Source organism: Podarcis bocagei (assembly GCF_964188305.1).
Source record: "Podarcis bocagei genome assembly, chromosome: 1".
Taxonomy (NCBI): domain Eukaryota; kingdom Metazoa; phylum Chordata; class Lepidosauria; order Squamata; family Lacertidae; genus Podarcis; species Podarcis bocagei.
Genome location: NC_138125.1, coordinates 70,234,744 through 70,255,472, shown reverse-complemented (window position 1 = coordinate 70,255,472; position 20,729 = coordinate 70,234,744). Strand labels below are relative to the sequence as shown.

At 43.7% G+C, this 20,729-nt stretch overlaps 1 protein-coding gene across 2 annotated transcripts in view; it reads right to left on the bottom strand.

Annotated features, from left to right (window-relative positions):
* Positions 1 to 20,729, bottom strand: part of GALNT18 (polypeptide N-acetylgalactosaminyltransferase 18) — a 364,667-nt gene that overhangs the window by 273,489 nt on the left and 70,449 nt on the right. Inside the window, exon 1 of one of the 2 annotated variants that reach the window (XM_081180631.1) lies at positions 3,953 to 4,676. The exons of the other annotated variant lie outside the window; for it this stretch is intronic. Coding sequence (XP_081036757.1) covers positions 3,953 to 4,187 — 235 coding nt within the window. The 5' untranslated portion in view covers positions 4,188 to 4,676. Of the gene's footprint in view, positions 1 to 3,952; positions 4,677 to 20,729 lie in introns of those variants that run through there. 2 annotated transcript variants of the gene reach the window in all.

Genomic DNA, 20,729 nt, shown 5'->3' with positions numbered 1-20,729 from the left:
TTAACCTAGTATTTCAGAGAGTGTCAAAAGCGAGTGACATATCAGCTCAGTAACCCATTGATTAACCATGTACAGTAGGCAGTGTCCATGCTTTAAATCTCCCCTCAACCATAAACTCACTAAATAGCCATAGACAAATCACAGCCTTTCAAGCTTCATCCTCCTTATCTTCATATTTTATGGAGATAATAACACTGGCTCAACCCTGTAAAGTAGACTGGCATCATCATCCCTATATGCAGATGGTGATGCTGCAATCCTATACACACTTATTTGGGAGTATGGCCCAATGAATTCCATGGGCCTTACTTCCTAGTAGATATGTACAGGATCATGCTGCAAAGCTAGCACAAGCGGCTTATGGCCACTTTTTTTAAGTTCATGTTTGAGATCCAAACTGGCCCCTTTCTGCGTCAGAGTTTACCCCCTTCACCACACCACATCAGATCTCTTTATTTAATTAAGGTAAACCACTTCAAATTCAAGTGGCCACTTCTTTTCTTGGAACAAATTTCACAACTCCCTCATACAGAGACGTATTTGGAAATGGATGGAAGCCACCAGTTGTTGTGATCTAAATTGTATGGAATAATATATTAATTTCTCTGTAAAATGACCCACAACTGTTTCATTTTAGGATTGCTACTCATGCTTGTCCATTCATCGGTGAAATCAGATTCAGAATCTCAGGCCAAGTTCAACACAACAACTATATATTCTAAAGCAACAATTATCTGCATACTTAAAAGGTAAAGGGACCCCTGACCATTAGGTTCAGTCGTGAGTGAATCTGGGGTTGCGGCGCTCATTTCACTTTATTGGCCAAGGGAGCCGGCGTACAGCTTCCGGGTCATGTAGCCAGCATGACTAAGCCGCTTCTGGAGAACCAGAGCAGCGCACAGAAACACCGTTTACCTTCCCGCCAGAGCGTTACCTATTTATCTACTTGCACTTTGACGTGCTTTCGAACTGCTAGGTTGGCAGGAGCTGGGACCAAGCAATGGGAGCAGCCCATCGCGGGGATTCGAATCGCCTACCTTCTGATCAGCAAGTCCTAGGCTCTGTGGTTTAACCCACAGTGCCACCCGCGTCCCTATCTGCATACGTACTAAGGATCAAATTCTAATAAAAGAATGATTGTACTCTCCTACATTTGCTTATGTCCAGCATTATCCTGATAAAGAATAGCCTTATGTATTATTCAGAAGAACATCTAGTCCCAGACTCATAGCACTTCTAAGATCCCCAGCAGACCTTGTTCCCACCCTGTTATCCAAGTTCCTTTAGCTGCCAAGAGTTTACATGTAGAAAGCAAGGAACCACAAGGGCATCAGATCCAGCCTCCAAGGAATGCTTCACCCGCTGTTACTTCTATGGTGGCCAGTGACAGCTGTGGCACACTCCTTAGAGGCTGGATCTGACAACTCCTTGGCATCCCTCCCCCATGCCACCTATTTGCCAAGCAGCCTCTTGGCAAATAGGAAGCCCTGCTGGTCTCCTCCCACCCTTGTTCCCTATGTAGATCTTACTCAGACATTCTTTTATGGATTGTGGGAGGAGGGTACATTTTGTGGTTTGCCTCAGGTGGCTAAATATCTTGGGGCACCCTTGGTAGAAAGTATTGTGTTTCACAGCAGATTCTCCCATGGAACCCCTTCTTGTGTCCATCTTTTCACACCAGCAGTATATCACAAACCATGACTTTGGCGTTTGACTATGCCACTGCCAACTGTTTAGGACAGTGTGTCAGACAAAGTATTGGAAAGAAGCCTAGTGGAGTGATGACTCCAGAGACCTCATGTGAACTAGAGCACCTTATATTTCTATTACTTAAAAAAAACAAAAAACACTCTGCCTTGTGCTGCTATAACAAGACTATGTTCCTCCTTAATAAAAACAAAACCAAGTTCTAGGATCCCAAAGACAACACCAAGAAAGTTTACCACTGGCAGACTCACATTGTATCCTGAAAGGAAACTGTTTTAGCTTTTTGCCCTGATTTTTCCAAAAGAAAGGCGGAGGAAGAAATGTGCATTGTAACAACTTGCCTTTATACACATAACAAACCAAACCCAGGAAGCAAGCTGCAGAGAGACCTTCTAACACCACCATTTACATACAAAAACCTAGGTCCCAAGCATATTCTGTTTGCAATTCATTTCACATATTTTCACTGAGTAACAGCTCTAGCATTCTAGAACAGAGGGAAAAGCAGATCCAGGAGAAAGGAAGTCTGTTTGCCAGCTGTAAAAGATGCATAATTCTTTTATTAGGTTCGGGGGGAGACAAAGGAAAAGAACTGAATAGACCCGCAACCCCCCTGGAAAAGTAGGTTAGTACTTGATGGTGTTACCAGACATCTTATTCTAGTACATTACATTCCTAGAGCTTATAATGGATGCTATCCCACAGGTGCGCAGACCAAATAACTACATGTACTGTAGTCTTATTTTTATCTCACAATCTAAAACACAGGAAGTGAAAAACACAATGAAATCTGTTAAAACATGTCAAGGGTGCCCCCCTCCAGAAAAAATGCAAGGGAAAATTGGGGTAAGGGAGAGAGAAACGATTTAACTCTTCCTTACCTACCAACTCCTAAACCAATTGGGATGACATTTCCCACCCAGTCAAAAATGCAAGCAAAGAGTACATTACACACTGAGTGCATGGGAGATGCCAACAACCATTGGGGCAGGCATGGGAGAGAAACAAGGAAGGCCAAAAGCAGCATCTTGGGAATGAAGTCGTTTTTGGTAACCTGTCTGCTGCAGCCCTCCATCCTTTACTTAGGAAGATACAGCCAGCCAGGCAGAGATCAAATTAGCATGCCACGAATTACACCGTTACAGCCAGGACCAGACTCCTAAATGGCCCTTCCATACCAGAGCACCAGCACACTCTAATAAACAAGACGCAAAAAAAGACCCCAACCCCCAGATATTATATGCATATGCAAAAGTAGTTAATCATAGTAGGCCAGGAGTTGGAGGACAGAAGATGGGGAAGAGGGGCGAAGAGAGAAGGAGAAACAGCTCTAATACAACTCCCCCCCAAGGAAAGCAGCGCAACGGATCGTAAGAGGGGGGCTCCGATATCTCCATGGAGCAAGCTCTCCCAACTCTTCCCACCCAGCGTCGCTTGAACAACCATTTCCTAGCAGGTTTCTTGCAGCAACGGAGACACCCACAGCGCCCACCCAACTCGGCGCCTAGGAGATTCCGCTGCTGAATGGGATCGACACCCCGCAGCCAGCCACCGCGCGTCCCCGGAGCTCATTCCTGGCCGAGCAAGGCTCACCATCTTATCGGCGTCGTGCGAATGCCCGAAACTGCTGGCTTCTGCAAAGCTCTGGGTTGGGAACGGCCATCGGTGGAGGCTCCGGGAGGGCATCGGCTACATTTAACTTCTTCGCGGTCGGCGGAGGGAAAGGGGGGGGGGGGATCGAGCCAGCACCAAGCAGCCTCCAGGAGCCCCCTGCCGCTCGCTCACCCAAAAGCTTCTTTCAGTCGAGGTGGTGCGGGTGGGAGGGGGGGGTAGAGAGAGAATAAATAAAGATCAAGCCAACAGGGCGTCCCTTAGCCGAGCCAACAGCGTGCGAGCTCCGCAACCGGAGCCCGCGCTCCTCTTCTTCCTGCTGCAGCCGGGCCGGCGGGCTCGCCAAGCAGCTAGCCCGCAAGAGGCGGCGGCAGCAGCAGCAGCCACGAAGGAACTTTCGCCTGGCCAGGAAGAGTCAGCCTGCTGCACAAAGCCCCCGATTCTTCCCGCTGAATGGATCTCTCTTCTCTCTGTCCCCCGCCCCCCCATCTCGCCCTCCTCCATCCCGCCCCATGGCAAAAGGCATTTGACCTGGGGGGAACCACCACACACGCGCGCACAGTTTAAAAAAAAGCATTAGTGCAACCTGCAGACACGATTTAAACCAAGAAAATTGGAGGAAGAGACGAAGTACCTTGTATGTGCTGCTTGATGACATTCTCCAAATGGTCCAGCCTTTCTATAATCCTTAAAGTGTCCCCTTTGTCTTCCTCTAACTTTTTCTCCGAGATCGGCTCCTGCACTTTCACATAGACCGTGGCAATGTAGTTGGTCACCCAGCCCACGTAGAGCAAGCAGATGATGTTAGTCATTCCACTCAGGATCACGCAGGTGGACACCAAAGTTTTGGTTTTCCTGGTGCAAACCATGCTGAGATCCCTCCATATAGCTCCAAGGAAACCCTGTGGTCCGGTTACCAAACGGGGCGGCGAGAGAGAAACCCACAAACCCACGGCACGCTATAAAGAAATAGTCGGCGTGTATATTATTAACAGCCTGCCTTCACTTTCTCCGAGAACTGGGGAACGCGGAGCACGCCGCTCAAGTCAATCAGTTCCCATGCGAAACGGGGGCTGCTCCCCGGACGAGGAACATCCCTTGCCTACCCCGAAGAAGAGCTGAGGCGAGAGTTGGCGCCTCGAGGTTCCTGCAGGCTTAAAATAATAAAATAAAAAGAGAGCCTAAAACTTTTCTGCTTTCCCACCCCTCAAGAGCCGCACCAAGAGCAAACCCGTCCTCTTCCAGGCTGAGCAGCTTCGCCCCGGACGCCAGGCGCGTGGAAAGGTGCGGAGTCAGGTGCCCAAATGTTGCGAAAACTTTGTTCTCCTCGTCGGCGCTGCTTCCCACAGCCTCGCAGCCACCGCTCCAAAGCCAGCCCTTGGAAGCCGCGAGCGGGCGAGTCGGTGTGTACGGCCCGCAGACCGGCAGGCCTCCTCTCCAATGAGCGAGGCGCGCCGGCCCAGAGCGCGCCGGCGGCGCCGATCGCCCGACCAATGGGGACGCGGGAGGGGCGGGGCTTCGTCAGAGGCCCACCTGCTGTATTGCATGCCTCCCTCTCAGTCGCTCACTCGCTAGCTCTGTGCGTTGTTAGACGCGCGCGCTTAGCGCGAGGGCGTTTCCGTGGTGGAAACTCCCGGCCAGGGGAGCCAACCTGCGGCGCAGATTAAGCTAAGAGGCTCCTGCAACTCACCCACCAGGCCTGCTGAAGTTTTACCGCCCTCACCGAATGTGAGAGGAAAAGGTTAATTCTATTCGTTTTCCAGCCCAGCCTCTCTCCTCTGCTTCTTAGAGAACCTGCTGCGCCTCGCTGTTTTTATTTGGCTCCTGTTTATTGCCACCACCTGCGGCGCCCACCGTGACTAAGGGGGTCAATAAGGTATTTCGAAGCAAATAAGGCGATTATTGCTCGGGCAGCTCTTAACGCGGCTCCTCATCTTAGAATCTCATTGATCTGCTGCTGGGACGAAGCCAGGGAAATCCCCCTGGCGCCTATAAACCGCCGGGTCCCTTCCTCCTTGGCTGCATGTATTCAGTAATTCCCCAATTTGGCAATGAATTAAAGTCCCGGCCCTGTTCACCGCTTGTTCGAGTGCTTCTGATTGCTAACTATATGGCTCTAATTGCATGATTGTTGCTTGTTATTATGTGCTTCTCGAGAAATAATTCAGTCTCTTTTTCTGCGTACCCTCCCAAGAACTCCCGAGTGCTGCTGCATCATTGGGTGACACTGTTATTGTTGTTGCTGAATTTATAACCCACCTTTCTTCAAAAATACGCAAGGTGCCTTACACGAAACTAACATAGTACACAAAAAGATGAAAGACAAACAAGCAAAAACAAAAGCAGTTAAAAGTCAATGGGGTCAAAGTCAAACACTATAGAGACACTCTGCATATTATTCCTATTTCTAGCGGCATCTCTTATTTGTATGGACATGCTGCCCACCGTCTAAACTTGCATAGCTCTAACCAAACTTCTTTAGGTGCTTAGCCCACACAGTATTGCAAAAATGACACCAACTTCAAGTGTCATGGCCAAACTTTATTATTTGACAAGTCTGACCCTCCCTTATGTGCACCAAAGACATCAGATCTATGCTTCTCTGAACTTATGCAGGCCATCGGCCTGGAAGGGAGAGGATGGGAACAGGAGAGGGGAAATGGAAATGGACAGAGCTGAAACAGAGCAATAGAAGGGGTTGGTGAAGCCTTCTGTAACCAATCTCTGTGTTCATTTATATGCAATATTTTTATAAAGAGCTCCACAGCCCAAAGCTACCAAAGCAGAGTTCAATAAGATAAAAGTTACAGACTAAAACCACTGCTACAATAGTACAATTAATATTCCATAAAAGACAAAATAGTTGTGGTTTTTGGGAGGAGAGTGTTAGCGAGCTAAAGATGGAATAACAGAGTGAGAGATGGGGTGACACACTGAGAGAATAATACAAAAGTGGGTCTAGTTTTTCCCTGGCTCCACCCATAAGAACAACAAAAAAAGACAGAGAGAGAGAGGTCAAAGGTCCATCTAGTTCAACTTCCTGTTTGCACAGTGGTCAACCAGTTGCCTATGGGAAACCCATAAGCAGAACTTGAGCAAAACAAGACTCTCCCCACCTGTAATTCCTTTCCCCAGCAGCTGACATTCAAAGGCATGACACCTCTGACAGAAGAGGAAGAACATATCCATTGTGACTAATAACCACTGATAACCTTCTCCCCCATGAATTTCTTTTAAAGACATCTAGGTTAGTGGTTATCACTACTGGCCTTGGTTCCACTCACTGCCAGTACAGGTGGTGACCATTTTGTTTGCATACAATTGGTGCATGCCTAGCAATACGTGGGTCCTTTTGGACCAGGAAGAGGGCAGGGTGGGGCAGGCTTATGCACGCTTTGCCCATTTGTGTGGGGGCCAGCAACAGAACCTGCACGCAGAATGCTTGCCACCTATATGCCTTTGAGAAAACAAAACAAAAAAGGTTCTCCATCCTTGGACTACAACAAACTGGATTCCAGTGAATGATTGGGAGGGGGCTCTGTTTGAGAAAAAACTATGAATATTTGTTTCACAAACACTTCAGTTACAGCTTTCTGTATAATGTGAATCTCCTGACATGAAATGGTTTAGTATCCTCCCTTCTCTCACATCCTTTTATCTTTTTTGCATATTGATGGTTCTCTTCTGAGGGATTTTTGTCATGGAGTAGGGGCTCTTGGTTTTTGTTTTAGAAAAAAAACCCGCTCAGCTGCACTGTGATGGGCAGCTTGCCCCTCAGCCATTCCTGTTTTACAGGGTTGCTTGTTCTTTTTGCACAGGACCTTCCAATAAATGGTATAACAGTCCTCTACCAATATTAATGGGCACTGCCTTTCTCTGTCCCCCTCTGTAATTCGAACACTACTCAGCACACTGACTGCTGTAAAGCAATTAAATAGGTGCCCAAAGCATCGGAAGGCTCTAACTAGCTCAGCCCTTTGATAAACTGAGGCACAGGTGAAGGAACAGCAATGCCCTCTGACCTCGTAACTATGAACTATTTGTTCTCTTCAGCACTTCCTCCCATTTTTCGATGCTGTTACATTTAACTCCAGGGATTAGGTTGTATGTATGCTTGTACGAGGCTATGGAGGCAGTGGAAGGAAACTCAGCAGAACAGGGCTACGTATAGAAAAACATTTCTTATACCACAAGTATGGTGCTGGTAAATTCCCCTATAATTCTGCCAAATTAGTGGCCGCCGCTCCCCCCAGAAGCACAGACCGCATACTGTTCAGGCCAAACTATAAATGCTACTTCCGAGGTGTCATAAGGTGAACTGCCTGTGAGGTAAAAGCCTGTAAGAGGAGGTAGCAAGTTACAGGGTATGAATGCTATTTGTAGTCATGTGGGTGGATCTGCTTGACTTGAAAATTTGTAGGCAGCTTCAAATACTAATTGCAGGAGAGAACTGCATGCTGGCCTAGGAAAGTTCTATATAAACAAACAAACAAATTCTCATGTGGACTGGATTATGCATTTAGTTAACTATGTTTCAACTCCCATATTACATCTATAGAGGATTTATTTATGGTAGTCATGCTCTGACTGGACTGGAGACATCATGGTGGTGTCAGTGTCATGGCTGGGCGTGAACCTGGAACAGATCCAAGTAATCAGCTTCTTTCAAGCATGTCTGAAGTTGGACCACCATCACCCTCTCAAGCACCTTACCCAAAAGGGGATATTCATCACTGGGTGATTGCTGTTTTAACACCCTGGTTGCAGGGTGGTTCTCTTAAGGGGACAACACACATCTTCTTCTTTTTTTTAAAAAAAATATTTTTATTAACCGACCAATCAAAACAAATCAAATCACATAAATTCCGAATTACAAAGCCGAATTTTAATTTTTTTGTTGGGGGTACCCATATTTCAAGTTCCGAAGAGGATTCCAATCATCTTCTTGCTGCTGCGTTAATATCCACAAATCTATCCAAATAATGTTCATAATTCTATCCAGTCCTATCTTGCTGTTTCCACATCTCATCTTATTCATATATTTTTCTTTTTTCTTTGTGATCTCTTCTGATAATCTCCTTAAGCAGGTAAACACCAGTTATAATCCTGTGTGAATTTTTCCGTTCGTTCAATCACCATATCGAGATGGTTTCCATATATTATCACTTCCATAAATAAAAGCACACTTTCCATCATTAATCTTCGCAAATCTGTCGCCTTCTTTAGTCCCTCTGGGGAGGCTTGCCCACAATATGAAAACAGATCCATTCCTCCTCCCAGACATAAATCTTTCGACAGAACTTGCCAAAATGACGACGCTGTTTTTTACTGCGTCATCCCAAAGCTCTTATACTTTCCACGATCTCCTTAAAACATGCTTTTGGTTAGAAAATTATCTCCACACAGTCTTAAATCATCAGTTTAGGTCATTTAAGCGGCATTTCTGACTTGTGGGGGGGGGGTTCTTGGTTAATCACATAGAGAAAAGAAAGGAAAGTTCCCCCCCCCATCCAGTCCCGTTGCCGACATACCGAGCCTTGGTGTGTCTTCTCATGATATATTCCTGTTTATCCGACCCGTCTTGTTTCTCAGAAATCTCTTCAATTAGCCGTCTTTACTCCCCATTCTTCCTTGAAATATGTGCATTAGCTTCCTCCTAATTGTTTCTTTTGAAGTTGCTGCAGCTAGAGGCGCGAATCAGAGACAGCGTCCAGGAGAGCCGAAGTCCACACAAGGGCATTCTGCCTAGTGCCCCCACCCCCTCAAATTCGGGGGTGGTATAGGGCACAGCAGGCAAGGGCAGTCCCCCCCCCCACTCGCTTGGGGGGCCCGCGAGGCTGCTTACTCCCATCACAGCCTCTTAATTACCTTGTGTGGGTCGGAGAGATGTTATTGTCGGCCATCTTCCAATGCGCCGGGACAACACACATCTTCATGTAGCTTGTCCACATCCTCGTGTCGCTACATTCAAAACTAATAGACTACTTGGATTTAGTGTCTTGGACTATGATATCTTACATGTGGTTATAGGCATTTTCTTAACACACTCATGAGAACTCTGATATGTGCCTTTATAGCTCCTTGAAAATTCTGTTAGTGAATGTCAGCAGCTCTGATGACCTGACTTCATTCAGCTAATATACTGTCTCCTAGATCAGAAGCAACATGCCTCTGAATGCCGGTCTCTGGAGAACAGCAACAGAAGCAAGTTATTACGCTCATGTCCTTCTTGCTTACATCCTGTAGGCATTTGATTTGCCAGTGTGAGACACAGGATGCTGGACCAGATAAGGCTTTGGTCTAAACCAGTGGAGCTCTTTTTAGGTCCTTATAGTTTGCTAGGCACAGAAGTGGAACAGTCATATCAGCCATTGTCCCCGTTTCCCCACCCCCACCCCCATTGCTCTTAAATAATAGCTCTTTTCCAGATTGGTGACCTGCAGTGCAGAAGGTACACATACTCCAACTATATTTAATATTTTCAGTCATTTAGTTATGTAAATGTTTAGGTTCAAAAAGCTTTACTATTCATTTTTTTAATCAATCCTTACATCACTTCCTGTGTTTAAGCAGGGTTAAGCAGAGCCAATGACTTCCATTAGATTGCCAAATAAAGCAAAGATTTGAATTCAGCTCTTCCCATACAAAACCCAACAATCTACCTACTACACCAGCCTTGCCCAGCCTCCAGATGTTTTGTGTTAGAGGTCCCATCATCCTTGACCATTGTTTGTCCTGGCTGTACAAGCACTAAATTGGGGAAGATTGTGCCACACAATTATGTTTACCTTATATATATATATTAACTATAATGAGCAGAGGCACTTGTTAGAAAAGTCAAAGAGAAGCAATAACCTACTCTGCGTTTCAAACCACAGATGATTACACCTGCGAACCACCTATTTCGCTGAATACCATGAGGCATAAAAAACAATCATGATTAATTTACTTAAAATATATTATTTGATTGCAATTAAATATTAAGTAGCAAGCAGCATGTGACTAAGCACATATGAACAGCAAGCAGCATTCATTTCCCCAGTCTGAACAATCAATCTTACAGTTATCACTCTTTAAAAAACACAGAATGCAAGAAGAGCCCTGCTGGATCAGACCAAAGGCCTATCTATATATACCCAGGTGGGGTATATCATCTTCTTCTTCTTCTTCTTCTTATTATTATTATTATTATTATTATTATTAACAACTCCAACAACCTGTTCTCACAGTGGCCAACCAGATGCCTATGAGAAGCCCACAAGTGTTCCATTTGCAATGTGATTTTATACACTCTCTCTCTCTCTCAAAGGAAAGACCCACTGAGTTCGTGGATCTTATTCCCAGATAAATGAGCAAAGCATCACTACCCAGATTTCCTAGGTGGAACCTGGGTGGATTTGTTCTCAAAGATTACACTATTTGAATGGATTTTCTGCTATTTTCTCCCTTGCCATCCGATCCTTCATTTGAAAATATAGATTTTGAGTGTTCTTCAGTAAGTAACATTTTTCTATTCAGGACTGTTAGAACCAGGCAGAAAATGAGTGAGAGCTCACTTGTTCATTCATCACAATTTAAAATGAGGGGAATCTTGTTCTGAGAGTCTCACTGAATCAGTAAGTACTTTGATACTGTTATTTCAGGTGGGGCCGTTGAGGCCCCATCTGCACTATAAATTTAAAGCAGTATCATACCATTCCAAATAGCCATGGCTTCTCCCAAGAAAACCTGCAAACTATAGTTTGCTCGGAGTGATGCGGTTTAGGGGACCCCAATTCCCCTCACAAAAGTCCCTGATGTTGGGAAAGATTGAGGGCATAAGGAGAAGGGGACGGCAGAGGACAAGATGGTTAGACAGTGTTCTCGAAGCTACCAGCATGAGTTTGACCAAACTGTGGGAGGCAGTGGAAGACAGGAGTGCCTGGCGTGTTCTGGTCCATGGGGTCACAAAGAGTTGGACACAACTAAACGACTAAACAACAACAACAACTCCCCTCACAGAGCTATAAGCCTCAGAGTGGTTTAACAGTCAGTACCTCTTTCCAAAGAACTCTGGGAATTGTAGCTCTGTGAAGAGAATAGGGAGTCTCCTGCCAATGTTTATTATCCTTAATAAACTACCGTTCCCAGGATTTGCCTAGGAGAGGGGAGTCATGATCATTTAAAGTGGCATGATACTGCTTTCAATGTATAGTGCCTATGGGGCCCGAGAGGGATGTGGCATCAGCCTCACGGCACACCAGTGTATGATAGTGGCTTGTGCCTGTGAGTGATGGTTGTTCAGTCAGCTGAACAAGACACAGAAAGGTCTCTGGGGTTTGGAAGGTGAAGGCCAGAAGTTCACTCTTCAATTCAATGAGCTAATTAGCTCAGCATGTGCTTCTAACTGTACATTGCCATTCAGTGTTGTAATACAACAGCTGGAGTGAGCTAATAATAAGACTAATTAGAATATAAGTGTAGAGTCCACCGGTCCCAAGAGCACTGAGTAAAAAGAAAAAAAGAATGCAGGAAAGAGGCAGCAAAGTCAGGGTGCTGACATATTTAGTGGATGAGCTTGCTTTCCTCTGTTTATTCTGCTCTTCCTTTTCTTTCAACTCTCCCTATCTCTGCTTTTTACTTCTCTTTAGATAAGCAGCAAGAGCTCTGCTGGATCAGGCCAAAAGCCCAGCTAGTCCAAAACTGCTCTCACAGTAACCAACATGAAGCCTGCAAGCAGAGCCTGAGCACAACAGCTGCATTCACTTCCCAGCAGCTGATAATCAGTTCAATTTTCTGCGTTGCCTTCACTTTTCTTCATTCTATCCCCATTCTGTCCCCACCATTATTCTTATATAATTTTCACTTGCTAAATCTCTGCCTTCATATAAACTGATCACCAGGCTCCTTTGCTTAGTTTGCTTAATTTATAATGCACAAAGTATTGGTGATCAGAAATCTCCGTTGTGACAAGAGCTGGCCCTAAGATAATTTTGCTTCATCCAAAGACCAGGAAAGCCTCATAGTGAGTGGTGAACGGTGCTGACGCAGACAAATGGGAGGGTGGCTATAAGTAAGACAAGGACATTTAGGTAATTTAACTTGTTCTCAATGATCCCATGATTCAGAACAAGCCTTTGCCCAGAACATTTAGTAGCGCCAAGTGCTGGCATATCTAGCATTTTATAATCTGGAAGCAGAATAAATATGCCATTTCATTTCTGTGATTTTGGCTGTTATTTAGCATAAAATGGCGATGATGGTGGTTGCAATAAAATGTTGCAGTGTGGAGTACTCCTGTTCAGTGCCCCAGCCTTCCAACGTAGCATACTCCATACCATTCCCCCTCATTTATTTTTAGTCCTGTCCCCCCAAACAACAGACATTCAGCATTCTGTGAAAATTGAGTGTGCTCAGCCCTCTTGGGCCTGTTTTCGGTTATGTTGGTTTCCCCCTCTAAATATTTTTTTAACTTCTGCAGACCTTGCAGGTTCCCATAAGGCTAACTGATAGCCTTGCTTTTACTGCATGGTTCTTAAAACACAGTACCTGAATCAAACGTTAGTGTGTTTGTGTGACACTTTTCCACAAAAATGTTATGATGTGGTATACAAACATTGTTAATAAACACACACACCCATTCCTTCTCACACACTCAATTATGTGCCCATGCTATTTTCAAACTGTAGCAGACCTTGGAATGAGTATTTTATCTACTGTTAATGAAATGTCCTTAATTACATTTATTCTCCTGTTGGGACAGCAGCTGAACATGACTAATATTGTTGTCCAGCTACTGTTTTGCCCCTTAGCAAAGCTTGTGCTAGAAATATGAAATCCTTTTGCTAATCTCAAATAGCTTGTTCACTGGGAAAGACTCTTCAGTTTATTATTATTTCCATTTGTAGACTACTCTACTATCCAACAGATCTCAAAGCAGTTTGCATACACAATAAAACCATATGCAATGATTCACATAACAAAATACATAAAAATATCCATAAACATAATATAAAATAAATAAAATCAGAAAGCACTACAAGGCAATGTAATGTACAATTTCAAGCAATACAACATACAGGTACATAAAATCATTCATCCAATCTCACTATGTACCCATTTCACACAAGTACCACAACCATTCACTACATCAAACATTACATCTATCACCTACCCGTACATAAACCACTCACACTCAGCAATATTACAACCCACATACAAAGGGTCACTGTCAAGCATACAGAAATAAGACAATTAATATCTGAAGGGGTAATGGACTTATGCACGTCACCTGGACCACTTAATACTCCTCTCCCATCTCTGATTTGAGAGGGGCCCAGATCTCTAGCAAAGTAGGATTTCTCCCAACTACAGAAACAACATGCATTATATTGCACAACCTCAAGGAGAGCCAGTGTGGTGTAGTGGTTAAGAGCGGTAGACTCATAATCTGGTGAACCGCGTTCGCTTCCCCGCTCCTCCACATGCAGCTGCTGGGTGACCTTGGGCCAGTCACACTTCTTGAAATCTCTCAGCCCCACTCACCTCACAGAGTGTTTGTTGTGGGGGAGGAAGGGAAAGGAGAATGTTAGCCGCTTTGAGACTCCTTCGGGTAGTGATAAAAAACGGGATATCAAATCCAAACGCTTCTTCAACCCCTGATAAATGAGTGATTGGCACTGGCAGGAGACACAAACCTCATACTCATGGTGGCTGTAGAAGTCACCATAAATTCAAATTGTTGCAACCAACCAGATTCTAGGCTCCGCTTTTACACCAGCAACTTGGTAGAACTACAACAATCAGATAGGATATGCCATCTGTTACATGCCCCTTCTCTGCTGAAACTTCATTCACACCTTAATTACTGATATGCAGTCTATTGAAAATGAGATATATTGAGCATGGTACCAAAACATCAAGCATATGAGTCTGATGGAATATATATCCCCTTCCATCTTCCTTGTCTGAGGGCATTAGACCTTGAAGCAATCTGCCTTACAACTGTTCCAACCATACCCTAGTCCAGTGTTTCCCAAACGTTTTTGGGCAACGGCACACCTGTTTACCGGAAAAAAATCTCGCGGCACACCACCATTAAAGCCCCGCCCCGTGACGTCAGCGCGCAGCGTCACGCCGGGAGGGACGCACAAAAGTGAAAGTTTTTTCCCTCCCCCTTGCCGGGGTGGGAGGAGGCAGCAGAGCGAGGGACTGAGGGACGGCGGCAGCTGAGGCGGCGGTGGCTGTTGTGGTGGTGGCGGCGATAGCGGGCGGAGGAGGGGCGGCGGCGGGAGTTGCTGCTGCTGCTGTTGCTGCTGCTGCCCGGACATGCCAGCCTCCTCCTCCTCCGCTGTCTCGCGCTCCTCCCTTTTGCGCGCGCTGCCCCGCCGCTCGGCACCACCACCGCGGAGCCGCCCCCAGCTCGACACGGATCCTCGCCGCCGCCGCCTCTCGCCGCCCGACTCGCCCGCCTCCCTCCCACGGCACACCAGCCGATGTCTCACGGCACAGTAGTGTGCCGCGGAACACCGGTTGGGAAACACTGCCCTAGTCCATGCATTCTGGTTCCATATCTTTTTTTAGGGCTAAGCCAAAGCAGAAATCAAATCAGGTTTGCTTTAATAAGCAGGGTTTTGTGGAGGCAGAGAGGGTCTGAGGAATCTGTTGGATCCCAAGCTATTCCTGCAGCTATTGTGTCAGGACAGCATAGTGATCTTCCTGCCCCCCTCCACTTTCCACCCTGATCTCTGCATGCAGTGGGACTGCAGATACAGCTGTGACCCTGCTCCTCCAAAAGCTTCCAAAAGCCAGTGGCCAGGGTCTGGATTCCCTCTTTAGTCTGGATCCAGCCGTACGTGAGTGTGTGTATGTGTGCTGAAGCACAAAAACAATATTCCAATGGTAATCATAATGTGTAATGTGGAATAGTATCCCTGTTATAGAAGTAGGGTGAACATTATCCACATTAAAAAACTGAACTATATCTAGGAATAACTTGGACCATTGATTAATGCAAGGGATTCCTTGCACAATCCACCATATTTTCTTCTACAAACATTCTCCTTTATATCCGTGCTACTAGTGCAAATTCAGTAACTCTACATATTAAATATTTGGTCACACAGAGATATTTTACTTTAAGCTGATCATTGGTATTTTGAATATGTTTTCATCCAGATGTAAATTTTCTGCTTTGTTCAGTGTACATTGGACATCAAAGTAAATAATAGCATAGATCTTCAACATGCATGAGTCACACATACAGAATCTCATTATAATGCCATTCAAGGGGGCTGCATTTGCACTGTTTGGCATCTCAGTGCCGCCAAAACTTGTGGTGGGAAATAGGGATCAGACCTTGATAATAATTCTCTAATGCATGTGTCATTTTTCGATTAAAATCTTGAGGTGAGGTCTGAATCACCCCAGGTGTTGCTATGGATAACATTCTTGACAGGGTTTTTTTTTTGTGTGTGTGTGTGTGTTTTGTCCCTACAGATTTTACTGAAATACCAGAGCTTTACATTTTTTGCCTTTTTAACACAAAAATAACTGACTACTCTTATTATCAGTTTTTCCTCGTTCCAAATAATGTTTCTTAGTCAACCTCCTCTTCTCCACCAATTGAATGTTAATATGATATGTTTTGATTAGCACAAAAGCCCCAGTTGAACTCTGTTTTCTGTCCATAAATATGCTGTGGAGGTTCTTGTGATTAGATATTTTAAAGTGTTTTGTTTCAGCCAAATCATATATTTCTTCTCACTACAAGGAACCATTTTGCCTAAGAAGATTCTTACTGCTGGGGGATCCCAAATTCCTCCTTTTAGGTCTTGAAAAGCTCTTTGAAAACCTGTTAAATGAGGATCCAATGCAAGTTTTTCAGAAAACCAGACATCCAAATAATTAAAATGCTGGACTTGTTCAGTTGCTTTGTCCATCAAGGGCCCATTAATTACATGGTGGGTGCATTCCATATATACAACTACTTTTCCTCTTACTGTAATTTACATGTGGTTGTTCTGTTTGACAAATGGCCCCATAGCCCTTCAAAAACCACCTCAGTCCAATTTGCATGGCAGATAGTAGAAGCATGTCAGCATCATTACAGTAAAACAGAGCTAAGATGACAGTATCAACACTGGCAAATATGTTCTTTACTACAATTCATGGACCAGATCATTTACATACAATTAAATGAAAATGGAGCCAATAGCGGGCATTTCTCTAGAGAGCTGTCCATCAGTTTTCATTGTAACCCTTAACTGCGGCTTCTGTATAGAAGGTCTTTCAAACATGGAAGTCTGCAATTGACACCGTAATCTGTTTCAATTTATCCTGTCAAAAGATCATCTGTTTAACAAGCAACCATTATAGCTACAAAGGCCTGATGTCTTTGGGCCTTGAGCATATTTATTTATGATATGTTTCGGAGCATATCCTTGGCCAATTGCCACCTTGCTAGTGCCCCGCCCTGTTCCCACACTGTCCAGGTACGCAGCATCACTGTCAGCACCAATCCAGCACATCTTGCTGGTCATGCATTGAATGGCCTTCTCTTCATGATACTTCTCCCACAGTTAGCTCTATGAAATATTCTGAAATAATAAAGTAACGCTGATCTGTGGTCAGTTACGCCAGATGTGTCTGTGATAGCAATCTATATAAAAACACAAATTAAACTTGCAATTTTAGGGCAATTTCATACAGTTCATGAGGGCAAATCTATGTTAAATACCTACTGCACACTTAGAAGTGGCTTGCTTTGACAGGTTTTCCTGTGCGACATGTATTTACATACTCGGGCCTGTTGCATTAACACTTTAGCAAAATGTAAGTGTATGCTTTTAAAAAAAGCAACATGTGTGAAGCAGGCCTTAGTAATGAAACTGTGATGAAGTACCAGGTTGAGAGAGAACAGTGAGGCCTCATCAGTTCCTTGTATTGTTAATTAGTATAATGATGATGACTAAGCACATTATATATACACAATATTCGAAGGCCTATAAAACACTCATGTTAACAATTACCATCTGCCATTGTTAAATAAAAAGATGTCCTCTGTTGAGCTGAAAGAATTGTCACTAAGAGAAACTAGAAGAGCTATATCTGAAGTGTTCTCAGTTACACAGCTGAAGATTTGACCTTGATGAATCTGTGGGTTTTTTTAAAAAATGATGCCTTATACGTAGCTGGAAAAATAGAAATCAGAAGGGATGGGGAACAGGTTTATATCCCTCAAGAGGTTTCATTATGTAGGACTTCTTACTATTCCATTATGTAGCACCTCTTACAAACAGCTCTTGGGATCCAAGTGTTGAAAGGATCTTAAAAAGTATGATACAGTTGCACGTTACACAGCAAATTACAAAAGAAAGCAAAACGGTTTCAAGAATGAAATGGTGGACCTCTGAGTGGTTTTGTGGGTCAGGGGAGCGGGGAAGGGCAGGCATTGTATATGACAGCTTTGGTTCTCTCATCTAGGTAGGAAAGCAACACATTTTTATGTGTTTGAAGTGCCCATAGCAGCAGACCTCTTGAAATGCTCCAAATGCTGGTAAAATCAACATAAAAGCAGCATGTGCATCTGTAGGAAATTTTCCAGGGGACGGGACAAAGGGGGTTAAGATAGGAGAGGGAGGGATGGGGCGAAAAGAATAGTGCCTGTATGCTTTTCCTCATATCTCATTCCTCAAAAGCATTTAGGATGCTTCAAGACAACCTGTTTATCAAGCAAGGAGATTAGATGGTGGTTTCTATTCAGCATTCTGATTTGTTTGCAGGGAGGATAAGTAATATGGCATCAAAGCCTGTGTTATCTATGTCAAGCATGTGGGCCATCTAGACATGTAGACTTTGATGTGTTTTAATCATTCTTACTGTTAATTTTAATTATGTTTAAATGTTTTTCGTTTTTAACCACTTTTACAGATAATTTTAGTATGTCATATAAACTGCAAGCGGTATAGGGTTTAAAATAAAATAAAATAAAATATTTCCTCACTTTCCAGTGCATTTCCCCATCACTATTCACAAAATGTCTGACTTAGGGGGGGAAGCAGGGTTGTTACTCAAGACTTCCCAATAAATTATAATTGTGCAACCTGAATTTCCTGGTATGTTACTGAATCGTACCCAAAAATACTGACAATGGAAGCACACTTGCTCTTTTTTTTTTTTAAATGAAAGCTGGGAATCTGGAAATTGTGGTTCATCAGGGGGCAACTGCCCCCCTTGCATCCCCCCTCCCCCTGTAGACTTCCATAGCAAGTAGGTAGAGCCTGCCAATTACTGTTTTAAAAAAAAACTATAGAAGCCATGATTTAAGTTGAGGAAGGAGTTGGAGTGTGGGGCTTGTTGGTTTCATTAACAGCCTCCATACCTTGTTGCTCAAAATTTGTCCCTTTGTCCTTCCCAAAACTGGAAATCTATGCCTTAAATTCAGTATGCTTTACTGAAGGTAGAAATGAAATTTCATTTATTCACCACTTGTATATCCGGCCTTTTCTCTCCTCACTCTATTCTCACAACAACCTTGTGAAGTAAGTTAGGCTGAGAGTCAGTGACTGGCTCAAGGTCACTCAGTGAGCTTCATGGCCCAGTGAGGATTTGACCCTGGATGAAGTCAAATCACTATGGCACAAAACTCATTTTCAACTAGGCTTTGTTAACTCACTAGTGCATCACGATGTGCCCTAAAGCAGGAAGAAGTGGTAAGTTCATATCTGTATTTTTATCTTTATATCTGCTTCATTTTATGGCTTTTGAAAAAACACTCCAGCATTGAGCTTTTAGTCCCTTTTGTTGAATTTCTTCCACATTTTTGCATGTTCTTGGAAGGGGTTCTAGGTTTGAATCATTAAAAGTTCATGTTACTCAACCATAAGTTCATCTCCCTAAAACCTTTTGCAGTTTTGTGATGTTCAGCTGTGGGAATTGCCCTCATGCAATTTCCCCCATGGAAATTAATGGCACCAGCAGTCCTAATGGCTTCTGTTTGATTTGGATATGAATGGTCCATTGCGTTGTTAATTTTTATTGACTTCCTTTGTATGCTATTTCACAGGTACTGGACAAAATACACAAAACAGTTTCCTGACTCCACTGCAACTGCCAAGAAGTCTTCTATACTATCATCCTTGGAATCCTTTTCAATTGGATTGGGTGGGGTGGTGGTGGAAGTGTTCCTTATTTAAAATGGGAAGCCTCCATTTATTTAATATGTGTTTGTAATTTTGTATTCTGCTAGCCAGATGGCGAATAAAATATTCAGCAGAGCGGTGTGCAGTGTCTATGTAGTCAATGTAGTTTTGCTCTGGGATGCCTGTGTATAGTTGTCTGTTTCAAAGCCAAATAAGCTGCAAGGAGGAGAAATGATATAAATGACAATCTGTTTCCTTTATAGTTTCAGGTCTGTGCCAAGTGTAAATGAAAACAACCCAAAATGCCCATTCTGTCATGTTTCTGTACTCTTGCCGCTTGACGCTGAGTACTTATTATTGGGAGTTTCCATGTCTTATTAACACTTGGTACTGAAAGGGCTCCCTATCCACTTCTACTGAGACAAGACATGGTTCAGAAGGATCTGCATCTTGCAATACAGAGGCTGGACATATTTACCTGAAAGCAACATGCACAGTGTTCTGGTAAAAATATAGAAGGAGCCTCCTCTACTGGAGAAAGATCAGCTCAATGGAATAATGCAGATTCTGCCATGCTACTATATTTATATCATACCTTAGTGATGTCAGCTAATGGATGGGTAGGCATGGTTTGGGGAAAATGGCCTTGTGGACCAAACTGTACCCTCTGGTGGGCAAAGGTGGACTAGAGGTTCCCCACCGCTGCCTTAGAGGTAAAACATCCGCTTTGCATTATTTTAGTTGTGCAGATTATTATACTTGTACCTCTGAAGGCTCGCATGATTAACTAAAAAATCTAATGCACTTAATACCAGTTTTAAAACATCAGCTGCTAAAAATATTAGATCCCCTCTTCCTGCTCATCTCTAGCTCCTAAATAGTTTAATCAAGAAGATAGGTAGGATAGAATGAGGTGGTGACTTATAGTGGAGAGTGCTTATAAATAATAATAATAATAATAATAATAATAATATAATAATAATAATAATATAATAATAATAATAATAATAATAATAATAATAATTTTATTTATACCCCACCCTTCCCAGTTCAGAAAACCGGGCTCAGGGCAGCTAACAACAAATTTAAAACACTTAATTGTAATACAACATAGAAGCAGCATAAAATACAGTATAAAAGCATGAATAACAATAAAATTCAAAGTTCAAAAATCAATTTGGGGAAAATCCATCCAATAAACATTAGATAGTCACCAGGGCTAGCTGGCTGAATTAGTCCTACTTGGGCCAGTGAGGAGGCCAGGGGATAATTAGCTGTGGGGTCCCAGAG